The 15,829-nt window shown below is 41.0% G+C and overlaps 1 protein-coding gene across 3 annotated transcripts in view; it reads left to right on the top strand.

Moving 5' to 3' along the window:
- LOC149830604 (protein SPIRRIG-like) overlaps positions 1-13,650 on the top strand; it is a 71,174-nt gene extending 57,524 nt beyond the window's left edge. For all 3 annotated transcript variants that reach the window (XR_016433903.1, XM_090016633.1, XM_090016634.1), the window contains 4 exons: positions 10,613-10,921; positions 11,071-11,377; positions 11,469-11,615; positions 11,737-13,650. Coding sequence is in view for 2 of the 3 variants with exons in the window: in XM_090016633.1 (XP_089872759.1) it covers positions 10,613-10,921; positions 11,071-11,377; positions 11,469-11,615; positions 11,737-12,951 (1,978 nt within the window). In the remaining variant the exon portion in view is untranslated. The remainder of the gene's footprint in view (positions 1-10,612; positions 10,922-11,070; positions 11,378-11,468; positions 11,616-11,736) is intronic.
- The last annotated feature ends 2,179 nt before the right edge of the window (positions 13,651-15,829 follow it).

Genomic DNA, 15,829 nt, shown 5'->3' with positions numbered 1-15,829 from the left:
ACATGTCAGGTGACTTGTCCTTCCTTCGACTTGAGTAGGGAGTTGGATGACTCACAGATGTATGTTGAGCCATCCTCAGTTGAGCCACCTCCAGTTGAACGCTTCTCTGGACAGATATATACTAGAAGTGACATAAATACAGGATCAAAGGATGTGAAAATCATCTCTAATGCTCCAGCTCAAAGGCTGTCACGCATCAGGCATCCTAGGTGAGTTATGAGCAGTGTTTTAAAACTTGTCGAGTCAACTTGTTGACTCGGCTCGGCCCTCCAGCGAGTCAACCCGGCAAGGAAAACTCGGTTTGCCAAAACTCGGGCTTGACTCGGCCTGACTCGGCTTGACTCGGCCTGACTCGGGCGAGTTCTGGGATGTTTGAAATTTGTTTTTTGAGTTTCAAATGGTAATGATATATATACATATATGCAGTCTACTGTTTACTGTCTGTACAATCTAGTTGAAAAATCATAGGTGCAAGTTGTATCTAAGCAATCTAACCTCATATATGTGTTCAACATGGTTTATTTGCTAGGAATCACACCTTTATCATATTTTTTTATGTAAAAATATGTTTTTTTGAGTCATGAAATTTTGGCATATTGTAGGCCATTGATTTGTGAAGCCCTTGAGAAACTTGCTTACATGTTGACAAACTATTTGAAAAAAAAAATTGTGTTCTAATAGATTGTATGTACAATTGACTGCGTAAAAACATACATTGAAAAACTTACTCTATTGGAAAAACCAGGAGATTTTTGTATGCATTTGCTTTTGTCAAATAAAAAATGGTCTATTTTCAGTTTCAGACCTTGTTTACCTCAAAATTGGGATTGATATGAAAAATCAGATAAACTGTTGAAATGGAGAACCAGGTCTTGAGTAAGGCTAAAAGAGTCTAGTACTTTCTGCAAGCTGATGAAATGGTTTGGGAGTCGGGACTTAAACTTGCAAAATTAATGAATTTTTGCTTGTCGTGACCAACTGTTCTACATCTAATAAACTTTTAATCTTTAAACTCCCAGATTTCTGTGGCACATGACAAATTGACTGTCAAAGTGCTTGTATAGATATCAAATTCAATTATTCAAGCAAACCTCTATAGCTCTTTGCAGTTGTTTTTATATTCTTACAGACATTTGGAGACTATGTTTACTCAAAAACATGGTTTCAGACAAATTATATATTGTTTTTCTTTTAAAATCAAAAGTTAACAAAACCCGGTCCGAGTCACCGAGTTGACCCGCCGAGTCACGAGTCAATAAAGAACGAGTCGAGTTCCGAGTCACGGGTTTTAAAACCTTGGTTATGAGACATTTTCTCTTGATTTTTAGTTTATGTCTCAGCTCACAAAGCAGAATGAACCCACTTGTTTTAATCAAACTCTTCAATCCCGTCATTGGATTGAGGCTATGAATGAAGAAATGGAATCTCTTCATGAGTGCCAGACTTGGAAAATAGTACCTCGTTCAGAAGGAAAGAATGTAGTTGGCTCAAAATGGGTTTATAAAACAAAATATAAGCCCGAAGGAAATATTGACAGATATAAGGCGCGACTTGTTGCTCGGGGATTCACACAACAATATGGTGAAGATTACGATGAAACTTTTAGTCCGATAGTCAAAATGGGCACAATTCGTGTCATCATATTCTTAGCAATCGACCAAGGATGGAAGCTTAGCCAGATGGATGTTAAAAATGCATTCTTGCATGAAAATTTAAAGGAGAAAGTATATATAGAGCAACCTCCTGGGTATGCCGAGAAGGATCCTACTGCCTGGGTGTGCAAGCTAAGGAAATCTTTGTATGGGATGAAACATGCGTCTCGTTCTTGGTTTGAAAGTTTCTCCATTCAAATTCAAGGCTATGGTTTTAGAAGATGCTCTCTGGACCACTCACTCTTTATTTACCAGAAAACAGACATCGTTACACTTCTTCTTATATATGTTGATGACATTGTGATCACTGGGAGTTCAGATAATCATGTTCCAGACGTGAAGCGGTTTTTGATGAAAACTTTCAAGATGAAAGATTTAGGGGAGTTGAGGTACTTCCTTGGTGTGGAGGTTGACAAACAAAAACACACATTGACACTCATGCAACATAAATACACTCTTGATCTTCTGGAAAGAGCCGGGATGACGAATTGCAAACCAGTCAACACTCCGAGTGTATTACATCAAAGGCTGAGTTTTGAAGATGGCCACCTTTGTGTCAACCCTACAACGCATAGAAGCCTTGTAGGGATGTTGCAGTATTTGACCTTTACCAGACCTAATATAGTTTATGCTGTCAATCAGGTATGCCAGTTTATGCATGCTCCAACGGAAGGTCATATGGAAGCTGTGAAGTGCATTCTACGCTATTTAAAAGGAACTATATGAGACAGACTTGTTTATCGCAAGAACGATAACCTACATAAAGGACATGAACTCATTAATTATACATACGCAGATTGGGCAGGGGATCCATGTAAAACCCGTAATTTTTAAGGATTATTAATAAATAAAGAACTCATTTTTTTATCTTCAAATTAGAAATGTGTTTTTATCTTTTGATTTTTTATTTATTTATTTATTACATATTCATTTGTTCGTTCAAGCCAATCAGGGTATAATTTGCATTTATAGAACTATTTTGGGCTATAAATCACTATTTATATATATATATATATTATATTTAAATATATTTTTGATGGAGTTTGTAAATTATTGGAGTATATTTGTGTGTTATTTGGCTCTTGGTAATGATTTATACGGTAATTTGCTATTTTTGGCTAATTTTGTTATAATTGGCATTTTTTGAGTTTTTGGCATTTGCGATCGCACACAAAGGGTTCGTTGTATTGCTTGGGTAGCGGTCCTTGCGAACTTCGAAACTCCTCGGTCTTTTGAGTTTCGATTCATTGTTCTTCACATTATTAAGGTAGGATACCTTAACTGAACTTGTAGAGAGCATGTTTAGGCACTAATTGTGTAAGCATGATGTCCTTGCACTGAATCAACAACAACTACGCCTTCTTCCCAAAAATTTGGGGTCGGCGATATGAACCAACAAATAAAATCATTCTGGGTCTTCCACATGAATCCTTCTCCTCCATTCATTTCTATCCAATGCCATGTCCTCGGTGAGGTTCAAAGCATTCATATCCTTTCCTATCACCTCCATCCATGTCTTCCTAGGCCTACCCCGACCTCTTTTAACTAATATATTTTTCCATTTCCCCATCCTTCTAACTGGAGCATCATTAGACCTTCGTCGAATATGTTCAAACCACCGTAAACGATTCTCTCTCATCTTATTTTCAATGGGTGCAATGCTTACCTTCTTACGTATCTCCTTGTCGAATATGTCCAAACCACCATAAACGATTCTCTCTCATCTTATTTTCAATGGGTGCAACGCCTAACTAATATATGTCCTTGCACTGAATATTTAAATAAATTACAAATATAAGTTATGCTCACACACTTCACTTAGTTATGAATATCTAGGACTTTTGTGATTGTAATTCGGAGATCATGCTTGTCATGATTGTAGTTAGCGGAATATGGAGTGTGTTTGCGGTAGGTACACCTGTGTGGGTTTGAATGCCCGTGCACTTATGAATGTATAATATGTACGCAATGTGTGCCATCATACTTAGGTTTGCGCATACTATGTTGCTTTGTGTGTTTGTATGAATTTTATATATGGTGCACATATAACTATTATGGATATGTATAAGTCATGTTCGATACACAATGTGAATGTTATATATATTGTTTTGTCATATGATGGACTTATTTATTCTTGTATGGAAGAATACATGCAAATGTTAAAAATTGTTTTGAACTTGTATGTCTTGTTTGCTTGAGAAATATATGTGTATGATGTACGGTAGGTTGGTCAATGAGATTTTGATGGTATCTTGAGTAGAGTTTGTAGTGCTTCCGATAGTTGAGCAAGAGAAAAAGACTCCTTCCCTTTGATAGTTTCCTCCTTCTTTTGAGTAGCTTCTTCAACGGAGGCAACCTTATTTTTAGGTGCTTCATTCAACTTAGGGTAATTAGGTCTTATATGACCCGGTTCTTGGCAATGATGGCAAATGACTTTTCTATAGTTGCCATTATAATTATTTTGCCTTTCAAAGTGTGGAGGCTTATAGGCTTTTACATGGTTGCCGGGTTTAGATACGGCCAAAACATCATCTCCTCCTTTAATCATGCAAAGACGAGTTTCTTCTTGGCATATTTCGGCTATGGCATCTTCCAGGGGAAGAGGCTTAGATCTATGAAGAAGGGAAGATCTAACTTGTTCATATTCGGGCCTAAGCCCATGTAGAAATTGAAAAAAATGTTCTTTTTCCATTTGTTCTCTTCTTAGTTCCACATCCACACTAGAAACCCACTTTGGTTCTAGTAAAGATAGCTCATCCCACAAGGGTCCAAGAGTGCTAAAGTAATCCCTTACACTCGTTTCTCCTTGCTTGATAGTCCAGATTTTTTCTTGGAGGAAAAATTGACGAGCAAGGTCTTTTTGAGTAAACATACCTTTCATAAAGAACCATGCTTCATTAGCCATCCGAAATTTAGCAATGTTGGCGCAATTTTTGAGCTCCACATTGTTGATGAACCAAGCAAGAATCTTCGCATGCTTACTTTCCCAATCTTCCACTTTAGAATGGTGATCTTCAATGGCCTTCATGCGGGCATTTCTTTCAAGAGCTTTTTCTTTATCACCATCCATTTTGGTGAGTTGGAGTTGTGGTTCCGGAATGTTGCCCATAACGTATCCCCAAAGTTTTTTACCTTTGAGGTTGTTCTCCATGGCGGCGGCCCACATCATGTAGTTGGATCCATTAAGCTTGAAGGAGAGATCAATCTTTTGTTCCCCTTCCATTTAATCTCTCACAAGAAGACAAACAAAGAGAGATACAAAAAGAAAACAATATATAACTACTCAACTAGCTATATTAAGAATCAAGAGCATACACAAGGCTCTGATACCATGTAATGAGATATGCGGAAAAAACAAAGAGTGCGATAAGCACTTACAACAACCACCAATGGACAAACAAAAGGGATAACACCCAAATCCACAAAGAGACAACACAACATAAAAATATAAATGTCTCTTATTGAAAAGATAGAGAGCTCTCAAGAGTGAAGAATACAAGAGGGGGGCACCCCTATATATACAAAAAGAAAGGGAGAGAGGGGTGGCCATATGACCTAAAAAGAAGTGCCACAAAAGGGGGCTCCCCATGGAGTCGTTGGGAGCCCCCAACGGTCACAAATGTGACTGTTGGGGGCCCCATCCACTCAATGGTGGGGCCCCTTATGTGGGTAAAAACACAAAATAAAAAAGAAAAAAAGAATGTGTAAAATAAATACAAAACAAGGGGAAAATAACAAGTACCCCTATCAGGTACTTGTGAAATGACTAAAATACCCCTATCAGGTATATTAGACAATATATACATACATATATAGATTACATGTATTTTAACAGTGCTTGCCCGAGGCAGTTGGCTCTCCATGCCATGTTGCAATTTTCTAGATCCCTAAGTCGGCTCTCTGCGCACCTTTCAAGGCCCCAATCAGCTTTTTGCCATCTCTCTCAGAAGGTGGGTCATCATTTTCGCCAGATTCTCCTCCTAAGTCTGACCTTTCGTCTGCCCTTTCGTTTGCATGGGGTACTCAGTTTTTGCGTCGTGGGGAATCGCTCATGCTTCTTTTCCCTTGCATGCGCCATGATGGATATTCGGTCGTTGTGATGGCTACCAATGCTCTTCGCGGCTCATCTCCCATCTGCATGGTTTCACCATTACACGTCCAGCCTCCACCATGTCTTGCAATTCCAAGGATCCCTTCCCCCATATCTGGTTCCCCTATCATCCAGGAACCATCCCTCGAGCCCGAGTATGATCCTCCAAGCTCACCCTCCTCTGTCGATGCCGCTCCGTCGCTCCACCGCTCCGCCGCTCCCGCTAAGTCCTCTCTTCTCGGCTATAGGTATCAACGTGGTTGATGCCGTCCGGCTACTAGATGTCTCCCTTTCACAGCAACAGATCCTCAACATCTCCGACGTCATGCGAAATTCCATCAATACTATCGCTGACTATGTGCCTTCGTTTGTGGCTTCCGGGCAACATAGGCCGTCTGACCAATCGTCTCCTCCATTTATGGGGTATGTTTCATCCCATGCGCCTTGCGGTTCCAACCGTCGGGGTCGTCGTCGACTACCTCAATACTCGGCCTCCACGCATGGGCTCTCTCCTAGGCGTTCGACGCGATCGCGCACCCCGCGGTGTTTTCATGGATTTCAGCTATGAAGGCGTTGTGTTGGAATATCAGGGGCCTTAATTGTCCCTCTAAGCGCCTTTTTCTTGCGAGCTGGATCCGTCAAGAAAAGCTAGACCTCGTCGCTCTTTGCGAAACCTAAATGGCTGAGGTGTTGCGATCTGTTGTGTCTAAAATTTGGAGAGGTACTGATTTCTTATTCATGCCCGCCATTCTCTACGCGGGGGGTATCCTTATTCTTGGTAAGCCCTCCATTGACATTTCTCAACTAGACGTTGGCATTTTCTCCCTCTCGGTCGTTGTTCTATTGCTTGCTAGGCCTACATCGTCTGCGATCGTGGTAACTATCGTTTACAGCCCCAACCGACACCATCTTCGTGTTGCTCTTTGGTCCGATCTGACTAGGGTTATTCACTCATTTGGGGAGCAGCACCTTATCATGGGGGACTTTAACTGCTTACTGTCCTCCAATGATTCTAGTCTGCCGGTCTCTAATTTTGCCTCTATGCACGACTTTCAGGAGTTCATCCAACTGCACCAGCTTTATCCTGTTCTCCCTGTTGGTGAGGCTTTTTCTTGGTCTAACCACAGATCCTGTCCATACTACCGGTTGCTTGACCGCGTGTTCGTTTCTCCTGATCTTCTGGGTATTCTTTCGGACATCAACTGCTGTCTGCTTCCTCCTTCTATCTCTGATCATAGCCAAGTCGTTATTTGCTGGGGGACTGGTTTCTCTGTTTTCGAACCTTCTATTTTGAACAATGGTGGCTCAAAGAGCCAGATTTCGTGTCGGTCGTCCTCCGGTCCTGGAGTCGGTCGTGCTCTGCGATTAGGGGCTGCTTCTCGTTGCCTGATCAAGCTTTTTCGCCTCTCCTGCGACATTCGCTTTTGGCTTTCTTCCAGCACGATCAACAAATTTCGGCAACTGGGTGACTGGGAATCCGAGCTGTCTACAATCCATCACTCGCTGTCATTTCCTAAGGATCTCTTTGTCTCCTGTCTTGAGGGCTTAAAAGCCAGATCAGTTGAGTTGTCTCTTCTCTTGCATTCCTGGCGGCTTAAAGATGAGATTCGTTGGAAGCAAAGGTCGAGGGTGCTCTGGCTTAAAGCGGGTGACAGGAATACCCGTTTTTTTTTTTCATTCTTTCGTCTGGCATCGTCATAGGAGGCATGCCATCCCATCCATCTCCATTGACGGGGTCACCTACTTAGATGACCATGTCATTCCTGCTGTTACTCGCTATTTCAAGGACCTTTACGCTTCCAACTCGTCCGCCGGTGGCTCTATCGGTCGATCCTTGGTTCGCTTAATGAGTACCGCTCTTTCTAACTCCATGCAGGCCGCATTCGCAGATGTTGAAATCTTTTATGTCGTTCGGGATCTGTCTGGGTGGAAAGCTCCTAGCTTTGATGGTTTTTCGGTCGACTTCTTTCGTATCTTTTGGTCATGTGTTAAGAATGACATTTTTCAGGTCTTCGCTGAATTTCATCGCAACTGTCGATTGCCGGTCCACACTCATCTGACAATTGTCTCTCTCATCCCTAAGGACGCGACATCTTTGGACATCTCGAGATTCTGCCCTATCTCGATGTTGGGGGAGATCTACCGTATTATCATTAAGGTTTTGGTTAATCGACTCTGTACCGTCGCCCTTCGGATTTTCTCGGACTCCCAGTTTGCCTTCACCCCTCAAAGGCGGATTAATCATTCTTTTATTTTAGCCTCTGAAGTTCTGCATTCTCTGAATATCAGCGGCCAACCGTTTTTCTCTCTTAAGCTAGACTTCCATAAAGCTTTCGACTCGGTTCATTAGCCTTTTCTTTTCCACATGCTTGACAACCTTGGTTTTGGTCGTCGCTTCTCTAGTTGGGTGCACGAACTGGTTACTAATGCTCACTCTCAAATTAAGATCAATGGGGTTAGAGGCCAGCAGTTCAAGTTCGGGCGCGGTATCCGACAAGGTTGCCCTCTTTCTCTGCTTTTTAACGCCGTCACTGAAGGTCTTGTGGTCTTGCTGATGAGGGTCGTGGAGCATCGGCTTATTGACTTCCTCGGAATCGAGGATTTCCCTTACCATATTCTTACTTACGCCGACGACATGATTTTTTTCGGCCGCACCACCATTTAACAAATGTTGAGATTCAAGCTAATCCTCTAATTTTTCCTTTCGTTGTTCAGATTATCCCTGAACAACGGTAAATGCTGCCTGTCCATGTTTAATGTCCCTCCTTCTTTTCTTGCTATTGAGCAGCAGATTTTCGGCTGTGCCTCCTCAGAGCTTTCTATTTCCTACCTGGGTCTCCCTCATCAGCTATCGCATATCTCCTCTGCCGCTTGGAATGCCACTCTCCAAAAAGTTCAATCTAAAATCTCCTCCTAGCAGGCTTCCTACATTTTCATCGCTGGGCGCTTAACTCTCATCAGGCATGTTCTAACATCTATCCCAGAATTCCTTATGTCCATGTTCGTGATGCCCATTGGAGTGCACAAAACGCTCTCTCGTTTACTGGCGAATTTCCTTTGGTCAGGGCACAATCTTCAAAATAAGCGTCATCTGGTGGGTTGGAACTATTTGCCGCTTTCTAGGGGTCGGGCAGGCTTGGTGATATTTGACTCCCGAATGAGAAGTATCATCCTTGTTGTGAAGCAAAGCTGGCTCGTGCACCAATCTGGCTCTCCGTGCGCTAACTTCCTCCTCGCTAAGTACGGCTCCTTTGAGTCGCTCTACTTGGATCGTCACTCCCACAGTAGACGCTACGCTTCTCCGTTGCGTCGGTCTTGGATCAAAGCATGGTCGGTCGTCATTTCCAAGGAGGGTGACCCAGATCCTCTAGCCCAGTTTCTTCGTCGGGCTATTGCGCCCAGCGGAGCTTTCCGCACCAAATCTTGTTATCTTTTCCTCCTTCCTTCTGGTGCCGATTGGATCCCTGCAAGCCTTATCTGGGCCCGGGGCCCTACTCCTCGTTCGCAGTTCCTAGCATGGCTAATTATGAATGATCGGGTTCAGACAGACTGTCTCCTAAAACGTATCGGCTTTCATCTACCAAGTGTATTATGTGCAAGACAACTGAAGAATCCACTTATCATCTATTCTGGGCCTGCCCCATCTTTGGGGATCTTTTCAAGCATACCTGGAATCTTTCGAGAATGCCCAGTTGTTTTCAATAAACTGGCGCATTGCATTTTAGCAGACGTGCACACTATTTTGCGGTTCTCGTTCCCTGACCTTCAGCGCTTTCTGTCGCCCTGGACGCCTCCTGACCTGGCCTGAATCTTTCGTGTTTTTCGTTTACTTCTCCTGTATTTCTGGTTTTGTTCTTGCTCTTGATCTTGGCCTTCGGGCCTGTTTTCTGCTTTGATCTTTGGGCTCAATGTTTGTTGACCCTTCGTTCTTTCTTTAATGTTGATGCTTTATTTCGTCTCTCTCTCTCTCTCTCTATATATATATATATATATATATATATATGTGAAAACCTAGAGTACGTCCATATTTTATTTTGATGGAGTTCTCTCTTGCTGCTGCCATATTGTGTTTCTTCCTTCTCATTGCTTGCTGCATGAATCCCAAGGCACGTCACATCAAATTATGTTAGTACATTGTGTAGTTGGATGTGTAAGCCAGCATATAGTAGTTGGAACTGAATATTATAGTTGGGGAACAAACTGTTGAATTTATGGCTTTATATGGCTGTAAGTTTTGTGATCAAGTTATTGGAGTTCCACCTGGGTTGTGAGTAGGGTTGGATCTGGTTCTATCGGACCTGATTCTAAAATGGATTTCTGTTCTGGAGCTGAACTTGGACAGATTTGAATTGGGGTCCGTTTCTGGATATAAGACTTTTTATTAGACCCGTATGGGTCATGAGCCCTAGGTTTGCATGTGCTCAGGTTTAAACAGTTCAAATCTCTGTCAGGTAAGGTATGCATCAGGTTGCATGCATTTGATTGGGTAGGGTTTTGAGCAATGTTGTGAAATGTGTATCATAATTGCGAGAGAGTTGTATTGTATCATAATGTACAACTGGATAGAACTTTCTAGGAGGTGTTTTTTTCTGCTAGAGAAAATTTTCAGTTGTATGACTAATAATCTTGAATCATTACTCATGTAGACCATCTTGGTTAGTGTTTTTGGACATTCCACAAGCAAATCAAACTATTCTTTGTGCAGGACTCTATAATTGTCTTTGTTTTTCATAACTAATACTTGCTTATTAGTTTTTTGTGGTACTTTTGGACTGCATTATTCAGCTTCACTTTTGTCAAGATTATCAAATTTTCATTTTTTGGTTGGCTCAGTAACATTTTGTAACTGACAGTATTTATCATACAATAGGTTGGACACCACAATTTCTGGTTCTTCAAAGCAAGATAATAATGAGCGAGGTCGCCTTTTCAAGATCATGGCCAAGTCGTTTTCCAAGAGATGGCAGAATAGAGAAATTAGCAATTTCCAGTACCTTATGCACCTTAACACTCTTGCAGGACGTGGATACAATGATCTCACCCAATATCCAGTTTTCCCTTGGGTTCTTGCCGACTATGAAAGTGACACCCTCGATCTTTCAGATGCTAAGTCATATCGTAAGCTTGACAAACCAATGGGGTGCCAAACTGCAGAGGGAGAGGAGGAATTTAGGAAAAGGTTTGCTTGCATCTTTTCCTGATATTATGTCATATAGCGTGTTGTGCATTTGTATATTTCAATTTCAGTTTTGCACTCTCAACACCTTTTAAATGATAATGTCAAGAGGTGTTTATTGAGAGCCTTCATCATGTCCGTTTCTGTTTCAGGTATGATAGCTGGGATGATCCAGATGTTCCCAAGTTTCACTATGGTTCACACTATTCTAGTGCTGGAATTGTGCTTTTCTATCTTCTGAGGTTGCCACCATTCAGTATGGAGAACCAGAAGCTACAAGGAGGGCAGTTTGATCGCGCTGACCGTCTTTTCAATAGCATAAGAGATACATGGTTGAGTGCATCCACTAAGGGTAATACTTCTGATGTCAAGGAGCTCATCCCCGAGTTCTTCTACATGCCGGAATTCCTAGAAAACAGATTTCATTTTGACCTGGGTGAAAAGCAATCAGGAGAGAAGGTGTGCCTTTTTTACATCAAAGCTTGTACTGAAAGATGTATGTAAACATTAAAGTTGGCATGCCAGAAAATGATGTTCCACTGTTGTGCAGGTTGGCGATGTGCTATTACCACCTTGGGCAAAAGGCAGTGCCAGAGAGTTCGTAAGAAAACACAGAGAGGCTCTGGAATCAGATTATGTTTCTGAAAATCTGCACCACTGGATAGATATTATCTTTGGATATAAACAGAGAGGAGAGGTATAAGGTGTCATGCCTTAATAGTTTTTTGTCTTTTTTCTGGTATTTACCATTACCATCTTTGTGGTTTTCTTCCTGAAAATATTTTAACATGTTGGAATTTATGTCAAATGAATTGTAGGCAGCAGAAGCAGCTGTCAATGTTTTCTATCATTATACATATGAGGGTAGCGTGGATATTGATGCAGTCTTGGATCCTGCCATGAAAGCATCAATCTTGGCACAGATTAATCACTTTGGTCAGACACCACGGCAGCTCTTTGTCAAACCACATGTGAAGCGTCACTCTGACTGGAAACTGCCCATTCACATGCTCCGGCATTGTAACCATTTAGTTCCACATGAAGTTCGTAAGACAACATCTCCTATAGCACAAATAGTCTCCTTTTATGAAAAAATCCTTGTGACTGGTGCAAACAATCTGATTGAACCTGTTAGTTACAGCAAGTACATTGCATGGGGATATCCTGATCGTAGCCTGCGATTTATAAACTATGACCAGGACAGGCTTCTGTCAACCCATGAGAACCTTCATGGAGGAAGCCAACTGAGATGTGCTGGACTTAGCCATGATGGCCATATTCTGGTGACTGGTGGTGATGATGGTGTTGTCTCTGTTTGGCGGATTAGCAAGGATGGGAACCGTGGGCAACATCGGTTGCAGCTGAAGAAGTCTCTGTGTGCCCACACAGCCAAGGTCACATGTTTGTTTGTCAGCCAACCTTACACCTTGATAGTGAGTGGATCAGAGGATTGTAGTGTTATACTGTGGGACCTTAGCAGCTTGGTGTTTGTAAAGCAGTTGCCTGAATTTCCAGAAACTGTATCAACTGTATATGTAAACGACTTGACTGGTGAGATTGTCACGGCAGCTGGAATTCTGCTTTCTGTATGGAGCATAAATGGTGACTGTCTAGCAGTGGTGAACACATCTCAGCTGCCATCAGATTCAATCATCTCAGTGACAACCTCCATCTTTTCGGACTGGCTGGAGGCGAACTGGTACATCACTGGCCACCAGAGTGGAGCCATCAAGGTTTGGCGCATGGTGCATTCCTCAGATGAAATGCAAGCAAGCAGTGAGGCTAGTGGCAAGAGCAAGTCTCCCAGCAGTAGTAGGATTTCGGGAGGGGGTGTGGACTTGAGTGTGAAGACTCCAGAGTACAGATTGGTGCTTTACAAAGTTCTCAAGGCACACAAACATCCCGTGACTGCTCTACATCTCACTTCTGATCTGAAGCAGCTATTGAGTGGGGATTCTGGTGGCCACCTTCTGTCATGGAGATTGCCTGATGACAGTGTGAGAAACTCTTCTAACCAAGGGCGTGATGGCTAACGAAAAGACTAATGCTTCCCAACCTTCCCTAAACTCGGGTCCAATCTGCTTTTGATCTATCCTTGTCAAAGAACACGGGCATGGTGAAGCATGTGGAGGATATGCGTGCTGGCACAAGCGTGGATCATTCTGAGAAGTGGCAATGAAGGCCTGATGACCAGGTTTCTCATCTGGTATGGATCATAGAACTGGCAAGGACAGGAATTCCCAAAACACTGATTTTCTCAAAAAATAATACATAGTCGGCATAATGAGGACCTAAACTGCAGAGAAGCGATGCAGAGATCTGCTTGCCATCTTTGCAGGCCAGATGCTGACTGCAGGTATTATGTTGGTGTAACTGCAAATAGTTGCTAAAATGTCTGTTTGTATAGAGTGGCTTGAATAGGGTGCAAGCCTACTATGCCCCACTATAAGACTGGCAGCTTTGAATTTTGTTGATTCTTTGTATGGGTGCAACAGCGGCACCTCTTGCACCCTTGTTTTGATGTCGGCAAAATAAGAAAAGGGCTTGCTTTTTAAACCTTGCCTTGTTTTTAGGCAAGGGATAGTGTGATCATTTTGTAAATTATCTGGGGGGTTCTTTTTTCTTCACTCTCTTCTTTCCTCCGTTTCCTTTTCTTTTCCTGCTGAGATATGCTATTGTCCAGGAGAGTTGTAGATTTTGGAAGATGAAGCAATAGTGCATTGGGAATTCCATTTGAATGCATAGTTGGAGTGCAGTGGAATGTTGTTTCAAGTTTTCTAATGATGATTTTTCTTTATAATACATGGGGGAAGCTGATGCCGGTTCAGAAAACCAGCCAAGCTGGGGGTCCTGCCGAACTGAGGTCAGCTGCCCAACTACATAAAACCTACGAGGCCGCCTCCCTCCCCCACAGGGAGCCTGCTGCTTTGGTGTGTTCACAGGGGACACTGATGGTGGGATCTAGTGTCAAAGGTTGCCCTGCCATTCCCTGCATGTATGGAAAATTAACTGACCTGTTTGGATGCCTCTTTATTTTCCCTGATTTGGCTGGAAATTTGCCCATGTTGCCATCCCCAAAATAAAACAGGCAGATAGACACGTTTATTCTCTCTGCCCAATTTCTCCTGTCCAAGCACAGATTCAGGTGGAAATATAGTTTTGGGGTCTTGTCTCAGACACTATCTGGCTCCATTGGGCAAGACCTGGTTCTGGGTCCAGTTTCATTACCTAGAACCATCAACCATCTAAACAATTTTTTTGTTTTAAATGATCCATGAAAACAAATTTCAAATGAATGCATCCGTTATGATCAAAATTGTCATAAAAAATGGATAATCTAAAAAAAAACAATAATTTCCATAATATGGGCTATTTTATAAATATCAGTATTTACCATGATGTTAACATTTTTTATTTTTATTAATTTTCTATATTCTAAAATTATATATGTAAAAATTTCTTGAGATTTCCCAAAAACAAATTTTACATTTATTGCGCGATTTTCCCTTTCTAACAAAATCTTAATACAAATACTTGTAACATTGGCGCTCAATTGATTCAATGCATGCCTGATACGATCTGGAATCAGACTCCATTTTACCCACAGAAGGGTCCACTGGAACTAGGGCTGTCAAGGGTCAAGTCAGGGTTGACCCAGACCTGCCCATATAACTAATAATCAGGTTTGGGTTTTCCCAGTCTAGGATCTCACCTGAACTCGCATATATATATATATATATATATATATATATATATATATATATATATATATATATATATATATATATATACTAGAATATGAGAACTAATGTGTAAACCGTGATTTTCATGGTTTTTTTTCTCTTGAATCTAACCATACAGATGCGATCTACATGTTTGGTTTTATAAGAACCTGCTCTTGAATAATCTAATTTTGGTGCATAAATGCGATTTTTTTAAGGTTTTAAAATCAATGGCTCATAATCTTCATAAATATTCAAGCATTCAAAAATCACATTTTGTCATCGAAAATACACGATCCAATGGTTGATTCCTAGCAAATTCACCATGCTAAGCACATCCATGTGGTTGGATTTGCAAAAAAAGTGTTGAAAATGCCCATATTTCTAGTTCTCGTATTTCAGTTTTCATATTCTAGTATATATATATATATATATATATATATATATATATATATATATATATATATATAGAGAGAGAGAGAGAGAGAGAGAGAGAGTACAATCTGGGAGCACCTATTCCTACATACTAGAAATCACAGTTCTATATTGCATCTTCTCAATCAGACCTTATTGATGTATTCAACATAGATTATTTGATATGAATCATGTTTTGGATCGTGAATTTGGACAGAAAAATAAGTTTTTTTTAGTTACAAAATTTTAGTACATTGCGAGCCATCGATTTTGAAGATCTTAAAAAACCTATATGTATGCCATAATCACATGATCTAAAACTTGTTTTTCACTAAATAATAATTGAAAATGATTGACTATTCGGAAAAAATGACATGTTTATCAAAATGTCCTACAATTTTTGCTATTCTCCCCCACATTCAAAATCGTAAATATTTGATTTTAAAAAGACTTTTTTACCCTTCACACATGCGAAGTTTCAAAATATATACGATTTTTTTCTCAAATATGTGACTATTTTTTGCAGAAAAATCTATATTTTCAAATTGTATCTCTTTGATCTGATGTCGAAAACTTGTTTTTTATAATCGTTGAAAAGTTGAGACAAGACCTGTACCTTTTCTGTTTTGAGTTAGAACCTTTCTAAGGTTTTCATTGAGTTTCAAAACTAGAATAGAAGCATGGCCTACAGACTGAAACAGACCTGGCTGCACTTTTGTGTTAAAAATCAAGAAAAAAAATAGATAGATCAAGACATTAGCTTTCTAATGCCACC

The sequence above is a fragment of the Nuphar pumila genome, chromosome 8 (genome assembly GCF_984573655.1).
Source record: "Nuphar pumila chromosome 8, dmNupPumi1.hap1.1, whole genome shotgun sequence".
Taxonomy (NCBI): domain Eukaryota; kingdom Viridiplantae; phylum Streptophyta; class Magnoliopsida; order Nymphaeales; family Nymphaeaceae; genus Nuphar; species Nuphar pumila.
This window is presented reverse-complemented; position numbering and strand designations above follow the sequence as displayed.